General features: G+C 38.0%; 1 protein-coding gene across 1 annotated transcript in view; it reads left to right on the top strand.

Moving 5' to 3' along the window:
- The window catches only part of LOC125138165 (transmembrane protease serine 11E-like), a 41780-nt gene extending 19408 nt beyond the window's left edge, over positions 1 to 22372 (top strand). The window contains exons 3-10 of the mRNA XM_047799426.1: positions 2176 to 2297; positions 5083 to 5150; positions 9086 to 9249; positions 13347 to 13385; positions 15574 to 15751; positions 16890 to 17149; positions 17756 to 17898; positions 21947 to 22372. Of these exons, the coding sequence (XP_047655382.1) occupies positions 2176 to 2297; positions 5083 to 5150; positions 9086 to 9249; positions 13347 to 13385; positions 15574 to 15751; positions 16890 to 17149; positions 17756 to 17898; positions 21947 to 22108 (1136 nt within the window). The 3' untranslated portion in view covers positions 22109 to 22372. The remainder of the gene's footprint in view (positions 1 to 2175; positions 2298 to 5082; positions 5151 to 9085; positions 9250 to 13346; positions 13386 to 15573; positions 15752 to 16889; positions 17150 to 17755; positions 17899 to 21946) is intronic.
- Positions 22373 to 27895: the final 5523 nt, after the last annotated feature.

Below are 27895 nucleotides of genomic sequence, written 5' to 3'. Positions count from 1 at the left end.
AAAGCCCAGGACAGCACAGGATTGTGTGAGCAGTCTGTATCCAGTGGCCTTTGGGACTGCATTGCTCTGGCCTCTGTGATTTGAATGACAGCAGGTGGATCTATTATGAACAACTTCATTGCAGGTTATGGAATCACAAAGGTGTTAGAAACTTACCACCAAACTCACATTCACCCTGATTTCTCTTACTTTTCTGATAACATTCTCAATAATATTTTTCAACAACTATACATGCCATATAATTCTGGCAACTGGAGATATGTTTGGCCACCTAGCAACCTGTTTGAGTCTATGAGGCAAATTAATATGCTATTTATCATTAATATTGATAAATTGTTTGGCTGAAGCACATGACCTTTCAATGCCACCATCTCCTCTATGTGTCACAAACACATTTGACCTTTGACCTTTTTAAGCTATATAAATGGAAATTTCAAATAATTCAATCTAATAATTTTAAAATAAAAGCAAGACTAGGGATGAGGAAGAGTATGTTCTACTCTTTAGAAACCTGCTATTCAACATGTGGTTAGGTACCAGCAACAGAAGCATCACTAGGAGCTTGTAGAGATGCAGAATCTTGGGCCCAAATTTAGACATATGTAGACTACTGGTCAATATTTCAGTAAACTAAAAACCTTACTTGAAATTGTGTATATTGTGACCTGCTTGCTCTCGAGGTCACATTAGCCATTCAGGGCAAGGCCATTCAGTGAAAGGGAGGAAGGAAGGCAAATCCCCCGAGTCCCTCCCTTAGGTGGTTAATGCTCAGGAGACACGGACCTTACAATGCCACCATCTCCTCTATGTGTCACCAACCCCACCACCACCCTACCCTGCCCCCAGGCCTTGTCAGAGTCTGACCAGAGGTTTTCTTTTCTGTCCCAACAAATCCTCTGGATGGCCAGAATGTTCTTTTGGAATTTACTGGTAGGTTTTTTGGCTTGTTTGTTTGGTTTTGTTTTTTGCATAACTCACACATAATGAGAGATTTCTCCTATAGCTTCAGTGAGTGGGTTTTTTTGGTTGTTTTTTTTTTCACCTCAGGAAGTGATATGTAATGAAAATTTGTGATTTGGGAGTTAGACCTTAGTTTGAAACCCAGTTTCATCTTTTCTGGCCATGGGTTGGAAATTTATTTACATTGCTGAGATTATAGTTCTTATCTGATAATGTGGACAATACTGCCATCTTATTAGGGTTATTCTAAATGGAATGAGATATGTGAATATGCTTGGGACAGAGGTGTCCAATGTTAGATTCCTTTCTCTCTGGGGTTTAAGTGAGGGAATGAAGGAGAAGCAAGAGAGAAGAGGAGAACCTGAGACTGGGTGAGGTACACTCCAATTCCTATTTTAACCACACACAGCTATATTCCTAAAGCTTGGCACTGAGTCTCTTGCAGAAGAGGTAGTTGGCATTAATAGTCACTGCATGAATCTTCTGAGCTCTCTGCTTGCTTCATGTACAGAAGGGTAGAGGAAAAGCTGTGTGGCATTAATTCTTCAGCAGACCAACAACATGGGCTGCCTGAACTAGATGCAGAAATGGAGACAATGGCTCAAGACAGATGAGCCAGTTCCCACGGCTGGTGGAAGAAAATAAATGGCATGACAAGGGAACCAAGTGAAACTGATTAGCGTCCCTGGAGGGTTATGCCAGGTGGCAGCTCTAGCTCCTTAAACTTCTTCATACTGAACTCCTAGCATTTGAATCCCTATCCTCATCTCCTTCTTTAGCCCACATAACTTTTCATACCATGGAGTCCTTGTGGTCAGAATTGATGTGTAATTTATGGGACTGGGATAAATCTCCTTTTGAAATATAAAAATGCATTTACTCCTGGGAAGCTTCTGAATTCATTCCTGTTGGTAAGTTCAGATGGCGTGACTTGCTGCCTTTTGTGGGTTACTCAGGAATGGAGAGAACATGACTAATTAGCTTACAGGAACACCAAGCATCTGTTGTGGTTTTTACACTCCAAATCTTATGATGATGAATGTTGTTTTTTATTCTGAGATAACCTGAAGCTCAGGGCTGGATGATGGAGATGATGACCTGGGTAGGGCATTCGTTCCTGTCTCAGTCTGTCTAGCAACTAGCAGATGGGGAAATGATGAGGTTTTACGCACATCTGATAAAAAGCATGATGAGTTTTTGCCTCTTTCCTTGTAGATCAAAGGAAGACCTACAATTACTATAGCACATTGTCATTTACGAGTCACAAACTATATGGAGAGTATGAAACAGAGGCTTCTAAGAATTTTACAGAAATGAGCCAGAAAATTGAATCAATGGTAAGTTTTCTTTCCCATTTCTGGAGGATTTCCTATCGCTTTTTACCATAATTTTTAGTATTCTAGCTTCTCAGTCACCCATGCAAATGATCCTGTATATCGCTGCAAAATAAAGAGAGTCTCTACCTAAGAGATATAAGACAAAACTAACAATACACACATGCTTTGGAGGAGTATGCTTTACAGGGCTGGCCAGACCTAGGGAACTTCAGCCATTTCTTTAGTCCTTCCTACTCACCCTTACCTAGCTAGTGCTACACTCTTGATCAGTGGAGTCCAAAATTCTGGGAATGTAAGGGCAACTCAAAATACAGTTGTTGTATTCATGGTTTCCTAAAGAAGAGATCTTAAGCAAAAGGCCACAGGATTGAAATTATTCAGACACATACTTGAGTAGTATTTTAATATTTTTAAAAAAATATGGTGCAATTGAACCTATCTACAAAACAGAAACAGACTCACAGACATAAAGAACATACTTGTGGTTGCCAAGGGGAGGGGGAGGAAGTGGGATGGACTGGGAGCTTGGAGTTGGTAGATGCAAACTATTGTATTTAGAATGACTAAGCAATGAGGCCCTACTTTACAGCACAGGAAACTATATCCAATCTCTTGGGATAGAACATGATGGAAGATAGTATGAGAAAAAAAATGAATTTATGTGTATGACTAGGTCACTGTGCTCTACAGCAGAAATTGACACAACACTATAAATGAATTATACTCTAGTTTTAAATTAAAAAAATAATTTAAGAAGAGAATAAAAAAGATATCTAACCTTGGGCCTGTTTTTGGTACATAAGTCTATAGGAAATTCTTGGATACTCATCTTTATCCTTAGGGCATCAACATTCACCCTGAGGCATGAATCAAATATTTTAAAAAGTGGAAAAATTAGCGATAGAGGACAAAAGAGCAAGAGCCTAGGTGATAGCTTCTCCTCACTGTCAGGTTATTTAGAGAGTAATTTGGATTTTCCTGATAGTCTGTGAGGTAATCAGTGGAATGGCGTGAGGAAGAGCACCTTAAATTGGGAGTTGGGGCACTCAGTTCTAGTACCAACTGCTGGCCAGGGATGTGTCACTTGGCACATCTCTTATCATTCTGGGAAGATTCCCTCATGTAAAAATTAAAGCTTTTGAGTAGACAATTTCCAAACTGTCTTCCAGTTCCAATATCCCAAGTGAGAACAGAAGTGGCGGTGCCCATCTGGAAACTTCCAGTAGACTAGAAACCTGAGGATTTGGGTACTCTGCTGAGGAGGAGATCAAATCCTGGTTGTACTTGTAAACACCAAATCAGGGAAATATCAATTAAGTTTTTCTTAAGGATCTATCTATCCATCTATCTATATATACATATATATCCTTAAAATATAATGTATATTAAAGGAAAGGAAATGGAACTAAAGAGATCAAGAAAAGATGTGACTATTTTCCTTGTTTTATGTGCTGTTCATTAAAATACATTTTATGAGAACCAAACCAGTTTAAATATAAAGGAATATAAATAGGACTCTAATACTCTTCAAAATTAACAGTTTTTATCAAATAGAAGCTATGTGATAAAAGAATAACCTTTAAATAAACATTTCCATGTGAATGCTGTCATTAGAGGACTCATTTGAACTGTGCTGATTTCTCTCGTAACAGAAGTTACTGTTCTTGGGCACAAAGACTCAGAAGTGAACAACATGTAAGAAAGAATAAGAAGGCTCATTGTTTCTGTCAATCAGTCACCAGCCTGTGGTAACTGTGCTTGCTAGATATCCATACAGTGAAAACAAGGAACACTAGACCTGCTTAGTTTGACTTTTAATTAAAAAATTTAAGTTGCCTCGGGAGTTCCCTTCATGGCTCAGCAGTTAACGAACCCGACTAGGATCCATGAGGATGCAGGTTTGAGCCCTGGCCTCGCTCAGTGGGTTAAGGATCCATAGTTGCCATGAGCTGTGGTGTAGGTCCTAGATGCAGCTCAGATCCTGCGTTGCTGTGGCTGTGGTGTAGGCTGGCAGCTGTAGCTTCGCTTCAACCGCCAGCCTGCACACTTCCATATGCCACGGTTGTGGCCCTAAAAAGCAAATAAAATAACCAAAAAACCAAAAAACATTAAGTTGGCTAGAATTCAAATTTGTAGTGGTAAGAAATGTCTCCACAAAATACATTCTTCCTTATACCAAGCATTAGGCTATGTATCCCAGTTCACCTGGGCCTTCCTAAGAGCATCTTGAATGCTGAATTGTGTGCAGATAATACAGGATATTTAGTAACTTTTTCACCAGGTTTGAGAACCACGTGACACTGCTATGCAATCATTTCTTCCTTCCAAGTACTCACCAAGCCCAACCCTGCTTAACTCCAAGATTAGATGAGATTGGGCATGTTCAGAATGGTGTGGCCATAGATTGCATTTATTTCTATGACCTCCTGCTTGCCAGAGTTATTTCATCTCCTTTGTCTACCTATGGTAAAAGTCTATGTGTCAGGGTGTGAATGCTGACTCTTACTCTCCTAAAAAAACATTCTCTTTTGTCTCCTTTTGGGCGTAGCACAGCGGCTGTCACTTCTGACCCCCCTCCTCTGGTTCCCCTGCTCCTATAATCCCAAGGCCGAGTTCAGTTAAAGTCACTGAGTTGAATGTAAAAATGGATTCCTCAAGTTTCTCATTGACTGTGAGATGTCAGTCAATATGTTTTACTTTAAAATTTTTAAAAAATGTTTTGAATCAACTTGCAGAATTTCAGAAAATTATTCCTACTGACCTATTTTGAATATTTTTGGAACAGGTGAAAAATGCATTTCATAAATCTTCATTGAGGGCAGAATTTGTCAAGTCTCACATCATCAGGTTCAGGTACGTAGATCTAACATTCTGATTTCTGAGTATAATTTAAAGCAAAAGCTGTTAACCTGGTAATAATAAATACTATTTGAAGTATTAATGATATAATATAATTCAATTCATTAGACATTAATTTTGTACCTATTCTAAGTCATGGGTTACAATGTGCCTCATTCATTCTTTAAATCCAAAAGAAAGCATTTGCAAGATGATTCCAAGGGACAGAAATGTTATTGGTAGCTATGTTACAGATTTTTTTGGAAACTCCAACTAGTACAAATAGAGACCTGAGACACACCTCCTAGCAAATCAGTGCCCTATTAAAATAGTGCATAGATGAGTTTTTTCTCCTCTTGGTTCTCCTTGCCAATTTTCTTCCCTTACTTCCATTCTACTCATTTCTGTTACAAATATGTACAATCTTAGATCTGATTATAGACCATCAATAAGGAGAATCCAGGGCATAATATTTTAAGCAAAATACTATATGAGAGTCTTAAATGATATACTAATATAAATTAGTTGTATTTTTCAAAAACAAAATAATAGCTATTTCCAATTTTATTTCAGTGACAAAAACTCCAAGTTACTCCTCTCTCTGTTACTTAGTTGACATCACAGGGATGTTATTTTTCTAACTCTGTCCTGAAAATTCTCCACTCTGTGGTGTTTGGAATATTACTTTTTCTTGGATCTGTATCTGCTTCTTCAGTTCTTAAATTTTCAGTTTCTCAAGAAGACTTCATCCACTCACATGGATTCACACGCTATTGAAATCCAAGTTTCTGTGTCCAGTCTAAACTATTGTCCTGATTTCTAGAACTATATGCCCACCCACAGATACCTCCATGTGGAGGTTCCACAGAAAATTCTCAAACTCAGGGAAAACCCCATCACACTGATGAGAAACCTGGAAGTCACCACATGCCCCTCCCTTTCCCTTTGTGAATAACCAAGTTCTACCATTTCCATCTTCCAGATCACTTTCTAATTTGTTTGCCTCTTCATCCCAGAAATCTTGCTCCACATTATTCTTTCTTCTGTTACTATAACATGAAGAAGTGCAAGTTTACTGGAAAGAAAAAGTCAGTCTTAGAGACCTTGAGTTGAGATACTAGGGGACCATATGAGCCTGAAATATGAGTCTGATATAGGGGAGGAAATGGGAACACCAGGCTGCAGACCTAAGTTTGTGCATCATCAACTCAAAGCATTGGAAAGTTTGGGTGTAAACAGAATTTTTCAGAAAAAGGATATAGCATGAAAAGAAAAATAATGAAGAAAGTATTTAAGGAAAGAGAAGAAAAATAGCAACCTAGGAAATAGGTGGAGAAACAGCAGAGAAAAAAAAAAGAAGAATCAAGAGAGGCACCACTGAAGCTAAAGACAGAAAGTTTCAAGGAGGGAGTAGTCAGCATTGACAAGATTCCTTGAGAGACCAAGTGACGTGACTAGAAAGAATCCACTGGAAATGTCGATAAGGAAGTCATCAGTGTTCAAGCAGAGAAATGGCTGGTGAATGAAAGTGGAGGAAGCAGACTGCAATGAAGCAAATGTGAGGCCGAATGCAATTTACCCATTTAAGAAGGTTTTCTGTGATGTGAAGGTGTGAGATAAATTGTACAGCTAGGATGGAGGCAGAGTTTTGTTTGGTTTTGTCTCCATTAGCCAGCCAGTAAAGGAATAGTTTAAGAGAAGGAGGAAAGAATAAGTAATGGGGAGTTCCCGTAGCGCCTCAAAGGTTAACGAATCAGACTAGGAACCACGAGGTTGGGGGTTTGAACCCCTGGCCTTGCTCAGTGGGTTAAGGATCCGGCATTGCCGTGAGCTGTGGTGTGGGTTGCAGACGCAGCTCGGATCACGTGTTGTTGTGGCTGTGGCTGTGGCTGGTGGCTACAGCTCCGATTCAACCCCTAGCCTGGGAACCTCCGTGTGCCGCCGGGGCGGCCCAAGAAATGGCAGAAAGACAAAAAAAAAAAAAAAAAGAATAAGTAATGGATATACAGAATGGCTGAGGCAGTGAAAGGGGATGGGATACATAACAGTAATCTCTTTAAAGCCCTATTTGTTTTTTTCAGATTACAAAAGCAATATAAAATTATATGAAATTCAGGAGTTCCCATCGTGGTTCAGCAGAAACAAATCTGACTAGCATCCATGAGGACACAGGTTCAACCCCTGGCCTCGCTCAGTGGGTCAAGGATTCAGCATTGCCGTGAGCTGTGGTGTAGGTCACAGATGTGGCTCGGATCTGGCCTTGCTGTGGCTGTGGTGTAGGCCAGCAGCCACAGCTCCGATTTGATCCCTAGCCTGGGAACCTCCGTATACCACAGGTGCAGCCCTAAAAAGACAAAAAAAAAAAAATTATATGAAATTCAAATAACACAGTTCTACCCAAAAGAGAAAGCAGAAGTCCCCTCTACAATAGTTCCCACCCAGAAATAACACATTTTGTTAACAATTTATTTTTAAAACTTTTCCAATGACCGCATAGAGATGTATTTCATTCTTTAACTTCACTCTAAGCATATGTAAGGTTGACTTAGCCAATGCCCTTTTGATGGCATTTGGACTGTTACATATTTTTCTGATTTAAAAACAAGGTTACAACAAACATACATGGACATATCTCCTTGGAGGATACACAAGAACGTGTTTGAAGATAGGAACTTCCATATGCCACAGGTACAGCCCTAAAAAGACAAAAAAAAAAAAAAAAAAAGCTGGCCGAGTGACTACTACACATTGAGCAAACGAGAAGAAAACCATACTGAAGAGGGTTTGAGAGTCGAGAACACAATCTTGCCATAAACCCCACCCACAGCACACCAGAAAAAAAGTGAAAACCAGAAGATTGTTTCTGATAAGCGGAGGATTTGAACCCCATATCAAGCACCAAACTGCACCTGAGAGATGAGCCCCCAAAACGTCTAACTTTGAGAACCAATGGGGTTTGAGTCCTGAGACCTACAAAATTGTAGCCATCTGGGAGATGGCTCTTAAGCGGCCACTGCACTTTGGACTCAACCACCCCAGAAGCAGCTGACTGCACCTAGACTAAAAGGGAGCTGATTGTAGGTAAAAGAAGAGGGTAGCTGACAGAGAATGAGGAAGAATAGTCAAAGATGACTCCAAAGTAGTAATTCATTCTAATAACACTAAGGCTAATTCATGCTCTATCTTGGGAATACAATTTCGTGAAGTCAAGACAATTGGTCAAGCTTTCCAATATCCTCAGGATTAGGAGTTGTTTGGGAGAGTCTGAGCATTGCTTTGGAGAAATCATTAGATTTAAACCACTGGGAATTAAGCCTGAAAGCAAAAGCCAGAGTTGATTTCATATTCACCACACATTATACTTGATAATTTTGAATGGTTGACAAGAGAAGTGTCTTTTTATTTTTATTTATTTATTTATTTATTTTTGTCTTTTTAGGCACCACAGCATATGGAAGGTCCCAGGCTAGGGATCTAATCGCAGCTGCAGCTACCGGCCTACACCACAGCCACAGAAACTCAGGATCTGAGCCACATCTGTGACCTACACCACAGCTCACGGATCCCTAACCCACTGAGTGAGGCCTGGGATCAAACCAGCATCCTCATCAATACTAGTAGGTTTCGTTACACTGATCCACAATGGGAACTCCTAAGAGAAGTGTCTGCTTGTATTAATAACCCGTGTACTTAACTAGATCCTTTGGTGGTAATGGAGACCATAAGCATACCAGCTAACTATCAGCGGGGCTGAGTTGGGAGTTCTATACATTATACACAATAGGAATATAGAAGAAAACAAATTAGAAGTTTAAAAATTGCATTTATGGATGTGTTTTGTTTGTTTTCAAATGAATGATAAAGAAAAAATTGTGATATTAACATAAACCTTATTATGAAACGTATCTTTTAAAACCATATATATATGTTTTTTTCTTTTTGGTCCATAGTCAAGAGGACCATGGAGTGTTGGCTCATATGCTGCTGATTTTTAGATTTCGCTCTACTGAGGATCCTGAAACCATACATAAAATTATTCAACGTGTTCTACATGAAAAGCTTCAAGATGCTGTAGGACCCCCTAAATTACATCCTGAGTCAGTTGAAATTAAAGGTAAATTTATTTTCTCTTACTTAGCTCAGTTCTCTTAGTAGAATAGCTCCATGTTAAGATTGGTCTTAGGCACTGGTTTGCAAACAATTTTCTTGGATGTCTTTTACTATGGGGTCTTCCCACCAACAAAACATTTCTTTGGGACTAAATTTGAAGTTTAAAAGCTTTAATACTACCCTGAAGTTATTCCACCCATGCAAGTCTGTCATTAACTCCTGAGCCTGAGTGCTTTTTCTTAAACTGGGCTTTACACTTTAGCTATAGAATCCAGTGAAGAATGCTTACTTGTGTATTTCTTCCTCTTTTGTTGTTGTTGATTACATTTTTGGTTCTGAGAGTATGATGTGTGCAAAGGTTTATGCTATCCACATATTTGCTTTCAAATGTCATTAATATACCTGTGAGCTGCTTCCCTTAGCCCATTAACCAATGAAAAGTTTATAATTTATTTTTTGGCATAACTAACTTTGGGTATATTTTATAACTAATTTTAAAAGTGTGAGTGGTTTTGTTTTTGTTCATCAAGGCAAGGGGGAAAATAAGTGGTGATAGGTCCTCATTACTACACAGTAAGAAACAAAGGAGATCCTCAGTGGAAATAAAAGTCTAGTTAAGACTGAAGTCATGTGCTATAGAACAATGCTAGGCTACAGAAGTACTATGCAAGCCACAGAAATAATCTGCAAGCTACATGTATGATCTTAAACTTTCTATTATACATATTAAAAAGTAAGTAAACATGTGAAATGTATTTAAATAGTTTATATATTTAACACAATATATCCAAAGTAGTACTACTGCAACAAGTAGTCCATGTAACTGACTACTTGTTGAAATAATAATATAATTTATATTGCATTTACGAGGTAATTTATATTGGCAAGTAGTCCATGTAAATATTATTCATGAGGGGTTTTTTTGGTACTAAGGCTTTGAAATTGTATATTTTATACTTACAGTACATTCCAATTTATTTATTTATTTATTTATTTTGTCTTTTTGCCTTTTCTAAGGCCACTCCTGTGGCATATGGTGGTTCCCAGGCTAGGGGTCTAATCGGAGCTGTAGCTACCGGCCTACACCAGAGCCACAGCAACACAGGATTTGAGCCACGTCTGTTGACCTACACCACAGCTCACAGAAACACCTACTGAGCAAGGCCAGGGATCGAACCTGCAACCTCATGGTTCCTAGTCGGATTCATTAACCACTGAGCCACGATGGAAACTTCTCCAATTTAGACTAGCCATTTCAAGAACTCACTAGGCACAGGTGGCTAGAAATGCAATATTGGAGTGACAGCATTAGAAAGCACAGTAAAAGGAGCAGGTAGAAAGAGTGGAAACAAGTCTAAGATAAAAGCTGACAGAGGTAACTAGAGGCCTTGCTTGATGGTTCACCCCTCTACTTGCTTAGAAAAGGAGACTCACTAGTCAGGGCCCGCTACATCATTTGTTAGGCCTAGTGCAAAGTGAATGTTGGAGTCTTTGTAAAGCAACACAAAAGCTCTGTTAAAGACTAAATTATAAGACTTTCCTCTCCTTCATGGTCTCTCTTGACCTGCCATGGTACTTTTATTTTTAATTAATGATTGTTTAAGTGAAAAACGTAAAATTTTAAATTACAAGCATGAGTTTTGCTGTTCACCTTTCTATTGCGAAGTGTCAACTTCAAATGAAAATATAAAGGCATCGAAGCTTTATTAGAATCATGAAAATTGTACAACTGTATTTCATAGCTCATCATGCATGTATTCTGGTTACCAAATCAACAGAAACACTATACACATCTAGCTCAACTGTTTTATTTCCCTTTTGGATGCAGAGATATTTTACCAATGCTCTCTACATTCAGCTTACTTGAGAAAGGACCAAAAGATCCTTCTCTGTCATTATTTTCAGCTGAAGCTGTTGGCTAACATAAAGAAGTAATGAGAGCAAGAAAGGATGTGATAGGGACCCTTGGTCCTTTGTGTGTCTTAAAACACCACTGCCTCCTTTTGCATTCTGAGCAAGTTCTTGTTAAAAGAGAAAACATGGGAGTTCCCGTCATGGCACAGTGGAAATGAATCCTACTAGGAACCATAAGGTTGCAGCATTGATCCCTGGCCTCGCTCAGTTTGTTAAGGATCTGGAGTTGCCATCAACTATGGTGTAGGTCACAGACTTGGCTCAGATCTGGCATTGCCGTGGCTGTGGTGTAGGCTGGCAGCTGTAGATCTGATTAGACTCCTAGCCTGGGAACCTCCATATGCTGGGGGTGTGGCCCTCAAAAGCAAAAAAATCAAAAAACCAGAAAACGTGGCCTTGTGGGACTGTCAGTGCCCTCTGTTTATGTAATGGTAGATGGCAGGCACCGCACACTTATCTTATGCTCACTTTGAGTCTGCTGAGCATTGTGAGTCCACTGGAATTCTTAGTTCATAGGATATCATGAATGATGTATATTAATGGGGGTAGCAAGAACCCATGGCCACACCTATTATGTATGGATATCGTGAATGATGTATATTAATGGGGGTAGCAAGAACCATGGCCACACCTCTACTCATAACATACTTTATCATTCTATCAGACTTCACTTCTGAGTACAAGTTATAAGACACAATAATTACAGATTTTAAGACAGCATTAAACCAAGTGCAAGGTCACACCGAGGGCTGGACACAGTGCAGATACACAAGCCACACATCCATGAAGTCAGCCCTGTCAGTAGTATTGTATAAAAACAAAATTCAACTAAGTGAATGTAAAGATCTAACTGGCTTTATTTAATGTTTCACAAATAGAGCAGCATTCCACCATAGCAAATAGACAGAAGCTCTGAGGATCTGTACAAAATAGAAGACTTTTATAGCCAGAAGGAGGCAGGTCAAGGAAGCTTTCTTGGTAGAGTAGATTGTGTCAGGCAAGGGCACCTTCATTTGGGGGTAGGTGGGGTCTATCAGGCAGATTATTTCACTAGTGCTGACCAGATTGATAAAGCTCACATTCCTAAGATAGGCTGAAAATGCAATTAGGCTAGGCCTTGGTGGGACTTAGAAGAAGTGACTCCATTTTTGGTCTCATTTCTCTTTTAACAATATCAAAATGCAAAGCCAGACTTTTCTCTAGATAAAGCGTGAGATAAAAACAGGTTATTGAAACAGGGAGATTAGTGGTGATATTTTTAAGTATTTACTGAGAATATATGTTCACTTCTTCCTTATTTTTGTCATTTTCCCCAAATATAGCCAAAATAAAGTCAGAAAGAAGCCTTCCTAGAATACAGACTTTTTTTTTTTTTTTTTGGTAAATCAGTACTATTAAAAACTAAAAGAAAAATTAACATTTTTTTTTTTTGCATTTATAATTCCTATCTTACCATGTTCAAAGAAAGTAAGTTTGGTTACTGGAAATCTACTAAGTCAGGAAATCTGAGTATTTAGAGTTTTATGTATCTGTTGGTTGGTTTTGTGTTTGGATAGGATTAGGGCCTGACTGTTGAGAAGTCAACAAGCTAAGAAGCCACCAACTAGGGCAATTTGAGGGCAGATTTTCTCACTAAAACTTCAGCAGAAAGAAGATTTAGAAAAGGCTAACATGTTTTTAAATGGGAGTAAGTACTGACTCTTGGACCTGCCACTTGGATACGTTATACAAATAGAACAATGCCTATGAGTTGAGTTAAAAAAAAATCTGAAATAATGATCATTCAAAATATCATTGCATTTGGGGAATCAATACCCTGAGTTAGAATAGTATTTCTCCCTAAAAGGCTGTGGCCTACTTGTGTCTTATTTCCAGCTATAAAACTCAGATTCCTGGGTTTCAGTACAAAGCTACTAAGTCAAAATTACTGAGAAAGGAACAGAAATTTACAGTATAAAGATGCTCTCTAGGTGACTTTTAGCCACACTAAAATTTAAGAAACACTGTTCAAATCTCTCCTTTCTCCAAGGCAATGAACATATTATGTCTATGATAAACTGTGTTACTTTTTTTTTATAAACTAGAGATACTATGTTATAGTGGAATTAAGCAATCTTTAGTACTAAGAGGCATTACGAAATTCTTAGGTTCAGACCCTAGTCTATTCACCATTTCTGTGTGTTTCAGAAATCAACAAAACAGAAACAGACAACTTTCTCAACAACTGTAAGTTTAATACATTTATTAAAATTGCACTACCTGAATGTAAAAAGTTAACTCTAGATTATTTAAGCTTACTTTGTGGGTATTCTAGGGTCAGAATAAAGTCTCATTTGTGTACGACTCATAGTGTTTTATCTCTGAGGCACATTTTATTGCAGAAGGATAAAAATTGGGCAGGCTTTGGAGTAGAGATGGGGGCCTATGGTAGATGTGTAGTGGAAGTGTTGTGCAGTTGTTTAAGAAAAGTCAAAACAAAAATACTTCCTGATTGCAGATATATATAATATACTCTCATGAAAATTTTCTAAAGATTATATGTCATCTATATGTTGGTATTTTTCAGCGAGAGGTAGAAATTTAATGTTACTCTACACTAGATAAAATCTTGATGTCATTAATCCCATATTATAAACAATTCAGACAATTAGGGGGTTGGGGGACAGATTGAAGAAATTACTGAAACCCCAGATAATATCTTCACCCATATTTTGAAACTTTTGACTCAAAGCCTAGTGTTTCCCTTCCCATAGAGCAGAGTATTCCACCATGATTTAGAGAATACATTTAACAGCTAACAGAATTAGTACACAATACATTTATCTTAAAAGATAGAAGGAAGTGGGGGCTGAGAAGAGGAGGAACTGGAAGAATACAGTGAAAAGGTACAAACTTCCAGTTAGAAATTAAATAAGCATACTCGGAATATAATGAACAACATAAATACGATTAATGCAGCTGAATGTATGGTACATGAGAAAATTGTTACGACAGTAAATCCTAAGAGTTCTCATCACAAGAAAAAATTCTACTTCTTTAATCTTGCATCTAGATAAGATGATGGATGTTAACTAATTGCAGTATAACTTCACGATGTATGTAAATCAAATCATTATGTTGTACACCTTAAATTTATACAGTGCTGTATGTCAATTACATTTCAATAAAACCTTAAGAAAAAAAAAGATGGAAGGAAATGTGCTACTCACCAGTTCAGAATGTTATTTAATTCACAACCTTAACTCAAACATAAAACCAGAGGAGAATCCCATTACCTAAATGGCATATTTTTTGCCACCAATATTTATTGGGCACTTGTTATGTGCTAGTGCTGTGTTAGTCAACAGAGATATAAAATTGGTAAGATTTACTATATGCCTAAAGAAATTTATACTTAAATGAGACTAATGCATGTACACATAAGTATAAAACAATAGTTCTCAAACAAGGGCAATTTTGATCCCCAAGTGATTATGTCCCATTGTGGCATTTTGGTTATCATGATTGTTGGGGTAGGGGTGGGATGCTATTGGTATCGAGTATGTATAGTCCAGGAATCCTTTTAAATATCCTATGATGTTGGAGTTCCCGTCATGGCGCAGTGGTTAACGAATCCGATTAGGAACCATGAGGTTGCAGTCGATCCCTGGCCTTATTCAGTGGGTTAATGATCTGGCGTTGCCGTGAGCTGTGGTGTAGGTCACAGACATGGCTCGGAACCTGTGTTGCTGTGGCCCTGGTGTAGGCCGGTGGCTACAGCTCTGATTAGACCCCTAGCCTGGGAACTCCATATGCCGCGGGAGTGGCCCTAAAAAAGGCAAAAGACAAAAAATTAAAAAAATAAAAATAAAAAAATATATAAAAAATATTCTATGATGCACAGGACAGCCCCCCCACAACAAAAAATTATCCATCTCAAAATGTTAATAGTGCCAAGGTTGAGAAACTCTGTTACAAATTATATTCTAATACTAATACATATGTATGTGTGTGTATATATCTATATATAATGGAGTAATATATACACATACATATAATAATATATGTGCTAATATATATTAACCTATTATAGAGACATATATACATATGTATATCATACACATATAAAGTTATTATTGTTATTATATGATGATGATGATGATGATGACGATGTAAGCATCAAGAAAGTCATAACTAATCCAGTCTGGAGGCAAAGAAATTATTAGGAAAGGCATCCTAGGGGAGGTGTGACTGATTTAAATCTTACAAAATGAATGGGAGTTAAATAAATGAAACACTACAATTTAAGGAAAGGTAAGAAACAGAGAAAATGTTTGATACTGTTGAAGCACAAAGCATAAGAAATTTGAGGCACAGTAACACAATTTGATACTTAAGAATAACTGCTAAATGATGCATCATCTCTCTTTTGCAGGCTGTGGGACACGAAGGAATAAAACTACAAGTCAGAGTCTCAGGATAGTTGGTGGGACAGAGGTACAAGAGGGTGAATGGCCATGGCAAGCCAGCCTGCAATGGGATGGGAGTCATCGCTGTGGAGCAACTTTAATTAATGACACATGGCTTGTGAGTGCTGCCCACTGCTTTAGAATGTAAGTCCTGAGCTTTAAGAATGACAAGTGGTAAGCAAAGTGCATTGGGGCTTGGCGGGAAGGAAACATCTCCTAAGAGATGAGTTTAATACAAATTAAAGATAATATAGATATCACAAAGAGAGTGAGAAACTCATAAACCTTAGTAAGGGGTTTTAGAGTCTGGAAATGGATATGGTATTAAAGTACACGTAGATAAATTATCTGTTGATAACTACACAATAACTTGTCAAAAGAAGCAGGAATTATAGAGTCATCTTTGGACCTAGCTGAATGTTAAAGAGGTGTCTGCTGCATGTCTATCAGAGATGGAGGCTAACTGGATTGTATGTTTAATCCTAATGGGTAAATTCCATGCAGTAAGAAAAATTAAATATGAAGAAATTTGGTAGTAACAAATTATACAACTGAATAGATTAACTGGTTATATTTCAAGGAACTTCAATTCAATCTTCCAACCCAGTACAAAATGCCTACCGTATACAGGATAAATAATGCTTTGTTAAATTATAGTGTAGTATTTTTGATTTTCAGAGAAATTTGAGGATAGGCAACATGATGAACAAAGAATACGTTTAGTTTTCTCATTGTGTACAGGATATGCTTTCTATATATCCCTTGGAATCACAGATGCTCCCAAATGTCAAAAGGCCCTAGGACCTGGAGTGGGTGACTCAGCACACAGAGTGGGCACGCATCTCCTAAGAAACATGCCGTGGTGGCTTTTCCATCTGATCCGACCCTTGAGCCTTGGACTGAAAAGAGTTTGTTTCTATGCATAGAAACTATAATCTTTTTTTTTTTTCTTTTTATGTCTGCACCTGCAGCATATGGAAGTTCCCAGGCCTTGGGTCGAATTGGAAGTGCAGCTGCTGGCCTATGCCACAGCCACAGCAACAGCACATATCCAGGCTGCATCTGCGACATACACTATGGCTCATGGCAACATCAGGGATCGAAGCTGAATCCTCACAGAGACAACATTGGGTCCTTAACCCATTGAGCCACAACGGGAACTCTGAAAGTATAATCTTAAAAATCAAACTCACATTGACGCTTGTACACTAAGTTATTCTATATAAATTGTTATATTGGTAACATGGTAAAATTAAATTTGTTCTTCATACTTTCTTCTCAGATATAAGGACCCAGCCAGATGGACTGCTTCCTTTGGAGTAACAATAAACCCTCCAAAAATGAAACGAGGCCTCCAGAGGATAATTGTCCATGAAAAATACAAATACCCATCACATGACTATGACATTTCAGTCGCAGAGCTTTCTACCCCTGTTCCCTACACGAATGTGGTACACAGAATTTGTCTCCCTGAGGCATCTCATGAGTTCCACCCTGGCGATGAGATGTTTGTGACAGGATTCGGAGCACTGCAAAATGACGGTGAGCATCTGAGGAGAAAGTCAAGTCACAGTAATCTAATCTGGTATTCTAAAGCACTTAAAGAATGGAATGCCATCATGCCAAAATATGTTGATGTGTTGCTCATATGGACCTGGGCCAAGTCAGGCCCTGCTTGTGAATCAAGTTGCTGAAAAGACACATAAATTCTTTCATGCCTTAGCTTACTGCCAAGTGCATCACTTCCACTACAGTCATGGTGCTTGGTAAGGTGTCTGAAAGAATAAATATGTCAGAAACGTTTAGAGGGTATTAACCACATGAGAGACTGGAGATCACTAATATATACACCCAGCTGTGAAGATCAGAAAATCACAAAGCCACCCTTCTCCTCTGTGAAATTATCTTCTAGGCTTAACAGTGACATAGAAATTGCTTAAACCACCTAAGGCTCTCTCCCAATCACCTAGCTTCATTTAAATTGGTTAGACTGGATTTCTTTTCCCCAAAATATTACTGTATCTGAAAAAAAATATATTTCCTAAGGTTTTATGTCACTACCTTATCCAAATTAACTATAAAGTACTTTCTTTGGGTTTATAGAATGTTTGCATATCTGTAAATATGACATCTATTTTTCCCCTCTAGGTAACAGTCAAAATCACCTTCAGCAAGTGCAAGTGGACCTCATAGACTCTAAAACCTGTAATGAACCCCAAGCTTACAATAATGCCATAACTCCTAGGATGTTATGTGCCGGCTCCTTGCAAGGAAATAGAGATGCATGCCAGGTAAGTGGTTTGCTGTATCAATTTTTGTTCACCTTTTATTGTTAAATAATTACAGCTTCAAAGAAAGTTGCAAAGATAAGGCATAGGAGTCTCATATACCTTTCACCCAGTTTTCCCCAGTGGTTATATCTTACATAACTATAGTACAATATACAAGCTAGGAAACTGACCTTGGGGCGGGGGTGCTTCTAGCTTTTCAGCCCATGTGTAGATTTGTGTAATCATGACCGCTGTCGAGAACTCTTCCATCACCACAGAGATCTCCCTTTATAAAAACATCCATCTCCCTCCCTCATCACTTTACCATCACCAACGCCTGGCAATCACTAATCTATTTGCCATCTCTATAACATTGTAATGTTGAGAGTGTTATATAAACAGAGTCGTAGAATAGCCTTTTAAATAAAGAATTCCATTTTGATTTATCCATTAGTGTTTTCGACCAGACTCGCTCTTTGTCGAAAAAATGTGTGGTTCCTCTAAGTAAAATATGTATAACCTATCAAAGTCTACTGGTGTTGAGATTTTACTAGCTTGAGTGGAGTTGAGAATAGAAAACTTACCTTCCTTAAGTGTCTTAACCCTTCCTCATATTACTAAATACAAATGTTAACGATTTTCCCTCTGTATATTGAGAATCACATCAGACAATGTTTTTGCTTCAAGTGCTAAATGTAACTTAAAAAACCCAGGGGGAGAAGGGACACCGATTTACTCATGGTTTTGTTCTTCCTTCCCTTCTGGTTTTCTTTTCTTTTCTTCTCGGGCCGCTCCCATGGCAGGAGGAAGTGCCCCGGCCAAGGATCGAACCTGAGTCACAGCAGCGACCCCAGCTGCTGCAGTGGCAACACCAGAGCCTTAACCCACTGTGCCACAAGAGAACTTGCCTTCTGGTTTTCTAAGATTCTTTTTTATCATTTCTTTTCTGTTTCAGAAACTTCCTTTAGTCATTCTTTTGTGCAGATCTGCTAGTGACAAAGTCCCTTAGATTTTGTTTGCAAAATTCTTTATTTCTTATTCATTTCTAAAGCATAATTTTGCCAGGCACAGAATTTAAGATTGACAATTCATTTCTTTTTTCAACACTTAAATCATGGCCTCTGTGATTTCTGATGAGGAATTTGCTGTCATTAGAGTTGTCGTCACCTTACAGATGAGGTGTCATTTCTTTCTTGCTATGTTCAAGAGTTTGTCCTTGTCTTTAGTTTTCAGAAGTTTGATTATGTATCTTGGCATAAATTTTTCTGGGTTATCCTGTTTAGGGTTTGCTCAGTTTTTTAATCTGCAAGTTTATGTCTTTTGACAAATTTGGGGAATTTTCAGCCATCATTTCTTTGAAACCTTTTCCATCGCACTTTATTTTCCATCTCTTTCTGGGACACTAACAACAGTGTCATTACTCCATGTTATGAAGATACTTCACTATAAAGACACTTCATTATGAAGATTACTTTATATCTTCATTACTTCATTACTTCATATAGTTTTATACTTTCTGGTTTGGCTTCTAGTTTTAAGAGTTTCTGTTATGATATGTACATTCTTTTTTTTCTTTTTAATGAGAGTTGCAACGTTTATTTCAGGTTTTGGTTTTTTGTTTGTTTTCTTTTGTTGTTGTTGTGTTTTTTTGATGTTCATTTGTTTCTTTTTTTGCCACACGGTCAATATGTGGGAATTCCTGGGCCAGGGATTGAACCTACGCCATAGCAGCAACCAGAGCCACAGTGGTGAGAACACAGAAGTCTCAACCTGCTAGGCCATCAGAGAACTCCCATATATGTATTCTCTTGAATAAACTTCCTGTTCTGTTTCTCAGTGAACCACTCACTAAAAATAACAGGATTTATGGGGAAATTAGGGTTAAATGCATACTAACAGACCCCTCAAAAGTTATGCAACTTTGTAACCAGAGAATTAACAACAACAACAACAAAATAATAATTGCACCTTGAAAAGAAACTTAAACAATGCAGGCAGGCAGAGTGCCCAGGATGGCTGGTGGCTGACTTAGGGGAGTTAAAAGTGGACAGAAACAATAGAGCAGAAATACCAGCTTGTTAAAGCTGAAACAGTGCCCATGGGAGTGTAACCTGAGCAGAGGAGGAAGTGTAATCTGCCAGAACCCAGGAATTAAGCAAGCCTGGAGTGCGCCTCTCGGGGGCAGGGAGAGGGGTACCTGGGCACAGGTGCGCTTTTTTTTTTTTTTTTAATTTTCTTAAAATAGAGCCTCAAAGGCTTCTACCTGTGCAATAGCTATGCTGAGAGCTTTTCCTTTTCTTCGAAGGTTATAATTCTACTCCCATTATTCTGGCTCCTCTGCCTAAGACAAAACACATATAAGCCATCACAACCTCTGTCTTTTACTGACAGAACTCCCCTCTTCACCAATCGCCTGTGAGCTAATAGTGTTAGCACAACACACTCCATCTTTCTCTACTTGATACCTGCTGAGTGTTCAGCTTCTCACGCTCTTAGACTCGCTATCTTAAAAAAAAAAAAATTATTCTTGGACTCATTCACTCCTGTCTCGTCAACAGATTTAAGCTTTGTTGTCTCTGGCATCTTCTATTTCTTTCTCCTTATCTGTTCTGGCTTCACATAGGCCTGGGTTTCAACGATCGGAACAATTTGTTTTCACATAGCTTCACATAGTACGTACTATTTCTATAAACAGACTGTATACCCCTTGAGGGAAGGGCTCATATGTTTACACCCTTTTTACATCGTTTATCACATATGAGAGTGTAAGTAAATACCTATAGGTTAACTGATTTAAAAATTACAAACATATTATTTCTAATTGAGTTATTATTAGAATTAGGTAATATTTTTATGTGGACAGGAGTTCCCATCGTGGCGCAGCAGAAACAAATCCAACTAGGAACCATGAGGTTGAGGGTTCGATCCCTGGCCTCACTCAATGGGTTAAGGATCCTGCATTGCTGTGAGCTGTGATGTAGGTCGCAGACGTGGCTTGGATCCTGCGTTGCTGTTTCTGTGGTGTAGGCCAGTAGCTATAGCTCCAATTGGACCCATAGCCTGGGAACCTCCATATGCCACGGGTGCGGCCTTAAAAAGCAAATATATATGTGTGTGTGTGTGTGTATATATATGCACACACATATATATATGCACACACATATATATATATACACGCACACATATATATATATTTTATGTGGACAAAAGAATATTCACAAGGAAGTTAGTATAATGTAAGGGAGAAAAAAAAGCAGAGACTTCTGAGTTAGATCATCCCAGATACTGACTAGCATGAGATATCAGGTAAATTGCTTAATTTCTGTTAGTTATGGTTTCTTTATTGCTAAAATAAAGAAAATGAAACCTAACTCCACATTTTGTTGTCATAATTACATGAGTTAATAAGAAAATATATTAATTAAGAGCTTCATAGAGGCTGAACACTTAATGGTCACTTTAGAGGCCACAGGTTTTTCAGGAAGATGAGTCAGCACCTTGCCTTTATGACCTGTATTAAGAAAAGCCCTCTGGCATTCAAAACAATTGGAACTTGTGGTTTTATATACATATTTACTGAGCTCTGTTTTGTGCCAGGCTCTATGCTAAGCACATTACATACACTGTCTTAACATAATCTTCAAAATTGTCAGTGGAGGTAGATATTATTAGGAGCATTACAAACAAATACATTAAAGGTCAAAGCCAGCTTGGAAGGGCCAGACGTGAGACTCCAATGTCCATGCTCTTTATCAGTACGAGACCCTTCACCCTTCTTTGGGAGCTGTGCCACACTGATGAAGAGTATAGGCCGTCATCAGATATATCAGGTAAGAGCTGTTCTGCCAAGGATGGAGGCTTTAATCTCAATGTACTGAACCAGTTTTCCAGGTAGGGGAGCTCCTCCTTTATGTGAATTACTGGCATAGATAAAAGGCATCACTTCTGCATGTGAGCACATTGAGGATTTTTGAAAACCACCCCTTTCACAGAACTCAAGTTAGAAAAATAGCACATTTCTCTGTAATGAACTGAATTATCAATGACTAATGTCTCCCTTTTCCTTTAGGGTGACTCCGGAGGACCACTGGTTAGTCCAGATGCTAGAGATATCTGGTACCTTGCTGGAGTAGTGAGCTGGGGAGATGAATGTGGGCTACCCAATAAGCCCGGTGTTTATACTAGAGTGACTGCCTTCCGAGACTGGATCGCTTCCAAAACTGGTGTCTAAGAAAGAAAAACCTAGTAGAAAGGAACACACTTTTTTTTGTGTATAGGCCATTCTTAGATATAGTGAATTGCAGAAGAAGCCATGCAGATCACCTGGGCCTGACCGATTGAACTAAACTGTCTGCTGGATGTGTATTTCCTTCCTAACTCTGCCCCATACAGCATCCTGCTTCTGCCAGATGGATTCTGTTCCAACTTGTTTTCTGGAAGTTCTCTGTCATCAAACTTTGGCTTGTTGACATAAATTTCTCATGCATATATACAATTTGAAGTGATCCCTTCCTTCATTTCCCCAGATCCTCTCATCTCAGTAAATTTCCATTTTCAAGGTGCAGGACAAAGAGTAAAAGGAAATATGAAAAGGAAAGAACAATGTTTTTATGTACAGAAAAGTACGAGGTGTTTTTTTTCTTAATGGAATGAGGAAAAAGTTTGCAATCACTATGACAGGTCAAGAAGACAGAAAGCAGAATACCAAATACTTCGTGATGGAGAAAGTATGGGAACCGAGTTAAGGAAATACAGAGAAATCAAGATGTAGCTTTATTTTCATTTCCAGAAAACAACTACAGAGATAAATATGCAGAAGATTCTGTTTTCTTGTGACCTACAATAATTATACAAACTCAATATAATGTACTTGCACTAATTAAAGCAAATATTATTTAACATTGCACTACTGAGAATGTCAACATGTAGTAATACAAATAAATAAATCATCCATTTATTTGACATTATAATATGATAATCCATGGGGAAGGGGAAGGTTGGGAAAACATCACCAATCAATTTATTGCAAATTCTTTTAAAATCTGAGGGTATAATGAAAACTCACTTAAGAACAATTAGAATACCTCATATAAGATTTTTGCAAGGTTGAATGGGAGGACGTAAAAACAGAATCAGGACAGACTACTGAATAAAAGGAGATTATCACCAGTGCCTGTATTTGTATTTAAAGATTTTCCAAACGGCAAAGCCTTGAAGGGGAATGAGGTCCAGATGTTAGTATGTAGTTACAGTTGTGCAAATGAAGCTAGAGGTCAGACCTCTATTCTGAGATGACTGCAGATTCCTCCTATCTCCCCACCTCCCACCCCGCATTTCCAGTCCAGTCCATGCTTGGACCACAGGCCTCTTAGACTCCTTTGGGCTCAGATGGGAAGATCCCATAGGGAATTTATCCTGAAAGCTGCCTCCCTGCTACATCTAGCAATGGGAGCAAAATCGTTTACTGCCTGGCTACAAATTGAAGAGAAAAGCCTAACATCAATCACCTTCATAATTTCAGTTTTGATAAATTACTGCTGAGCTGTTAGATATACAACATTCACATGATCTAGGCCACTGTGAAAGTGACAAGTTGGTGCCATGGCTTATGGGCATGTAGTGGTGAGATTTCACTGAATCTTTCCATTACTCTTCCTCATTGTATGTAGCTATCTTACATGTTCCGTATTTTACCATAACTGCTTTGAAATAAACATTAGCAGAAAAAATTTACTTTTATCAACCTAAATAACATTGGCATATGATAAAACATGGCATTTGGTTAAAACATGATATGAAATCTGACATGAAGTGAAATGTTAAATATTTTGCATAAGCATATTCCATTGAATGGATTCTTTGAAAAAAATGAGGAAAATGATGAATTTTAATTACATTTCAAACTTTATTATTCTCTCTTTGTCCTATTAAAAATTGATTCCCCTTGTTTGAGTGTGTTTTGCAGTTTGGCCTCTAGGTGGAACCCACAGGCTATAGGTAGATACAGGGAGCCTGCCCTTCAAGTAACAATGAAACTGTAGTAGACACTCTGTACTAGAGCCTTGTAAAACCAAAAGAATACAATTCATGTTTGTGAAGCCACTTAAAAATGAATCCATGAAAACTGACATCATGGTTAGCATTTTCCAGATTTCTGGAGGTGAGTTTTCAAATTAAAATTTTTAACATGTGATAGGAGGAATTTCTTCTGCAAACTTGAAGAGATTTAAATTAAGAAGACATTTTAGAAATTTAATTTCACAATGGCATATTTCTCAGAAAAATGTTTTTGATATTTTCTTTTACAAAATATTTGAGAAATAGAGGTTAGGCCACAATGAAAATACGAGTGATAGTTCAAACCTTATGTGCACAGGGAAAGAGTTAACATAGTGTGTCATATTTTCAAAATGACAACTTCCTTTGAAAGATAACATATGAAGGGTTTCTGAATTCTTGGACATATCTGTTTTTATTATTTCAGTGGGAAAAGTTACAAAGTCATGACTGAAATAATATTTTATTAATTGTGCAAGAGGGCAGGCAGTTCTTTAGCTATATCTTTTATCACTCTTTCCATAATATCTAATAAAGTGCTCTGTATTAATGGTCTTTTACTAAATCTTGTTGAACTACTCTTTTATTTTTGTATTATGCATAAATATAGCTTTGTTATTATTTATACACTGATTTTAAGAGGTAATCCCAGATTTACACTGTGGATTTAAGCTAGTTAGTTTAAATACTCTAAGCCTCGATATACACACTTATAAAACAGGAATAATAACATTTACCTCCAATGACTGTTGCAGAGGTTAAAACGAGACAATAGTTGAAAGTACTTAGCAAAGCTCTTAGAACATAGTAGGTGCTAAAGAAATAGTGCTATTGTAACTGTTGCTGTAACTACAGTCTTGTTTTATACAATTGCTAATAATAGATTTCATAAATATTTCTTTTTTTTTCTTTTTTTATTTTCCCACTGTACAGCAAGGGGATCAAGTTATCCTTACATGTATACATTACAATTACATTTTTCCCCCACCCTTTCTTCTGTTGCAACATGAGTATCTAGACAAAGTTCTCAATGCTATTCAGCAGGATCTCCTTGTAAATCTATTCTAAGTTGTGTCTGAGAAGCCCAAGCTCCGATCCCTCCACTCCCTCACCCTCCCCCTCCCATCAGGCAGCCACAAGTCTCTTCTCCAAGTCTATGATTTTCTTTTCTGAGTAGATGTTCATTTGTGCTGGATATTAGATTCCAGTTTTAAGTGATATCATATGGTATTTGTCTTTGTCTTTCTGGCTCATTTCACTCAGGATGAGATTCTCTAGCTCCATCCATGTTGCTGCAAATGGCATTATGTCATTCTTTTTTATGGCTGAGTAGTATTCCATTGTGTATATATACATCACATCTTCTTAATTCAATCATCTGTTGATGGACATTTGGGTTGTTTCCATGTCCTGACTATTGCAAATAGTGCTGCAATGAACATGCGGGTGCACGTGTCTCTTTTAAGTAGAGTTTTGTCCGGATAGATGCCCAAGAGTGGGATTGCGGGGTCATATGGAAGTTCTATGTATAGATTTCTAAGGTATCTCCAAACTGTTCTCCATAGTGGCTGTACCAGTTTACATTCCCACCAACAGTGCAGGAGGGTTCCCTTTTCTCCACAGCCCCTCCAGCACTTGTTATTTGTGGATTTATTAATGATGGGCCATTCTGACTGGTGTGAAGTGGTATCTCATGGTAGTTTTGATTTGCATTTCTCTTATAATTGACAATGTTGAGCATTTTTTCATGTGTTTGCTGGCCATCATAAATATTTCTGAAATGAAGTGATGATTAGATCAATAGAATGGACTGATTTGTTGTTTAATTCTGATTCTACAAAAGAAGTTTTACTGGCATCATTCCAAAACATATTGTCAAGTCATTCTCTGTTATTCTAATTTTTCATTTCAATTGTTAAACCATATAGTAACTGGATTATATCAAGCTCTATAGTCTAGTTCAAATGATGCCACCTCCACAAAGCTCTCCTTGACTCCCTCAAGCAGAAATGATGTCTTTTTTCTGAGATTCCTTACCACTTAAAAACAACTTTTTGAACAAAATTTTCAGATAATTATACTCACATAGAGATGCAAAATATAATACATCGAGAGATCCTGTGTATCTTCTTCAGTTTCTGGCAATGATGACATTTTGCTTAGCTACAGTACATCATCACAGTGAGAAACTTGACATGGAGGCAATCTATTAACCTTTTGAAATTTTATTTTATTTTATTTTTTTGCTTTTTTAAGGCCGCACCTGCAGCATATGGAAATTCCCAGGCTAGGGGTCCAAGAGGAGCTACAGCTGCTGGCCTACAACCACAGCCACCCCAACGCAGAATCCGAGCCATATCAGCAACCTACACCACAGCTCACAGCAACACCGGATCCTTAACCCGCTGAGTGAGGCCAGTGGTCAAACCTGCAACCTCATCGTCCCTAATCAGATTCGTGTACGCTGTGCCACAGCAGGAACTCCAAGATTTTATGTTTTTAAAACATGCAATTGTGTGTGTGTATTTCCATGTAATTTTATTGCATGTGTGGATCTGTGTGCCACTATCACAGTCAAGATGCAAAGTAGTCTGATCCTCATGCTACCCATACCTGGCTCCTTCCCTACCCCCCTGTCTCCAGGCTCTAAACCCCAGCAACCATTAATCTGTTCTCCACCTATGTAATTTGTTAGTCAAGAATGTATACAAATGCAATCATACAGCATGTAAACGTTGGAGGCTGGCTTCTTCCTTCAGGATGATTCCCTTGAGATCAATCCATGTTGTGCGTATCACATACACAGTAGTTCATTCTTATTTTTTATTGCTGCTAATAATCTACAGTATGGATGCACCAGTTTGTTTCACCATTCATCCACTGAGGGGCACTTAAGTCATTTACGGTTTTTGGCTACTGTTAATACAGCTACTATATGGGTGTGTATGTGGGTGTGTAAGTTTTTGAGTGACCATAACTGCTCATTGCTCTGGGCTTAATGGTCATAGCTCAGGTTTTGTCTCTGAAGAAACTGCCATGTTATTTTCCGATGCCTTCTTCCTATTTTTTTAACCTCTTCGTACCTCTACTTTCTCTCTGTGTTTTTAAGATGTGTGAATAAATCTGATTTCAACACTAGACCGTAAGCTCTGTGGGTTAGGGACCATGACTGATTCATTTTTACAATTTACACAGTTCATAAGAAAGTATGTTATTTATGGCACATTCTCAATAAAGATCTATTGAATAAAGAGGGAAGATAAAAATAAGCAAACATAGTAATGTATGTGAAATGAAAAAGAAGGCATTACTTTGAGAAGAAAAGAATGAACAATATTACCTTCATGAATGTTTATGCCTTAATTTCTATAATTCTGGACTTTACCACAGTACCTCCATTCCATGTTTGTGTATATAAAACCTTGTTTTCCATTTTCCTACATGCTACATAAACACAGGCTAAAGACATGGTTTAGATGATGATCCTATCCTCATGCTTGAATATATTTCATGATACATAATATATTTAATGGTTTTAGGACACTTCTGAATCAGCTTCTACACTGTAGTTGTGAAGTGGATTCCAATATAGAGATATACTCAATAGATATTTGTTGTTCTTAATTTTCATAACCAAAATGCTATAATTTGTCCTAACACAGTTTTTATTACACAACTCTCAAGGTGGTGTTGAAGACAGAGGCCAGTTAAACGCAACTATAAGATCTCCCGTGGAGTTACCTGGTGGTTCAGTGGGTAAAGAATCTAGCATTGTCACTGCTGTGGCTCTGGTTACAGCTGTGGGACAGGCTTAACCCCTGGCCTGGAAAATTCCACATACCATGGATGAAGCAAAAAAAAACAAAACTCTCTTAGTTGACACTGATTCATGAATCACTTTGGCATAGCTGTATCCAGGTTAAATAAAAACCACAGTCAATAATCTTGCATACCCTTGACT

This window comes from Phacochoerus africanus, chromosome 10, assembly GCF_016906955.1.
Source record: "Phacochoerus africanus isolate WHEZ1 chromosome 10, ROS_Pafr_v1, whole genome shotgun sequence".
Classification (NCBI taxonomy): domain Eukaryota; kingdom Metazoa; phylum Chordata; class Mammalia; order Artiodactyla; family Suidae; genus Phacochoerus; species Phacochoerus africanus.
Note: the sequence above shows the minus strand (reverse complement) of the source record. Positions and strands in the feature narration are given on the sequence as shown.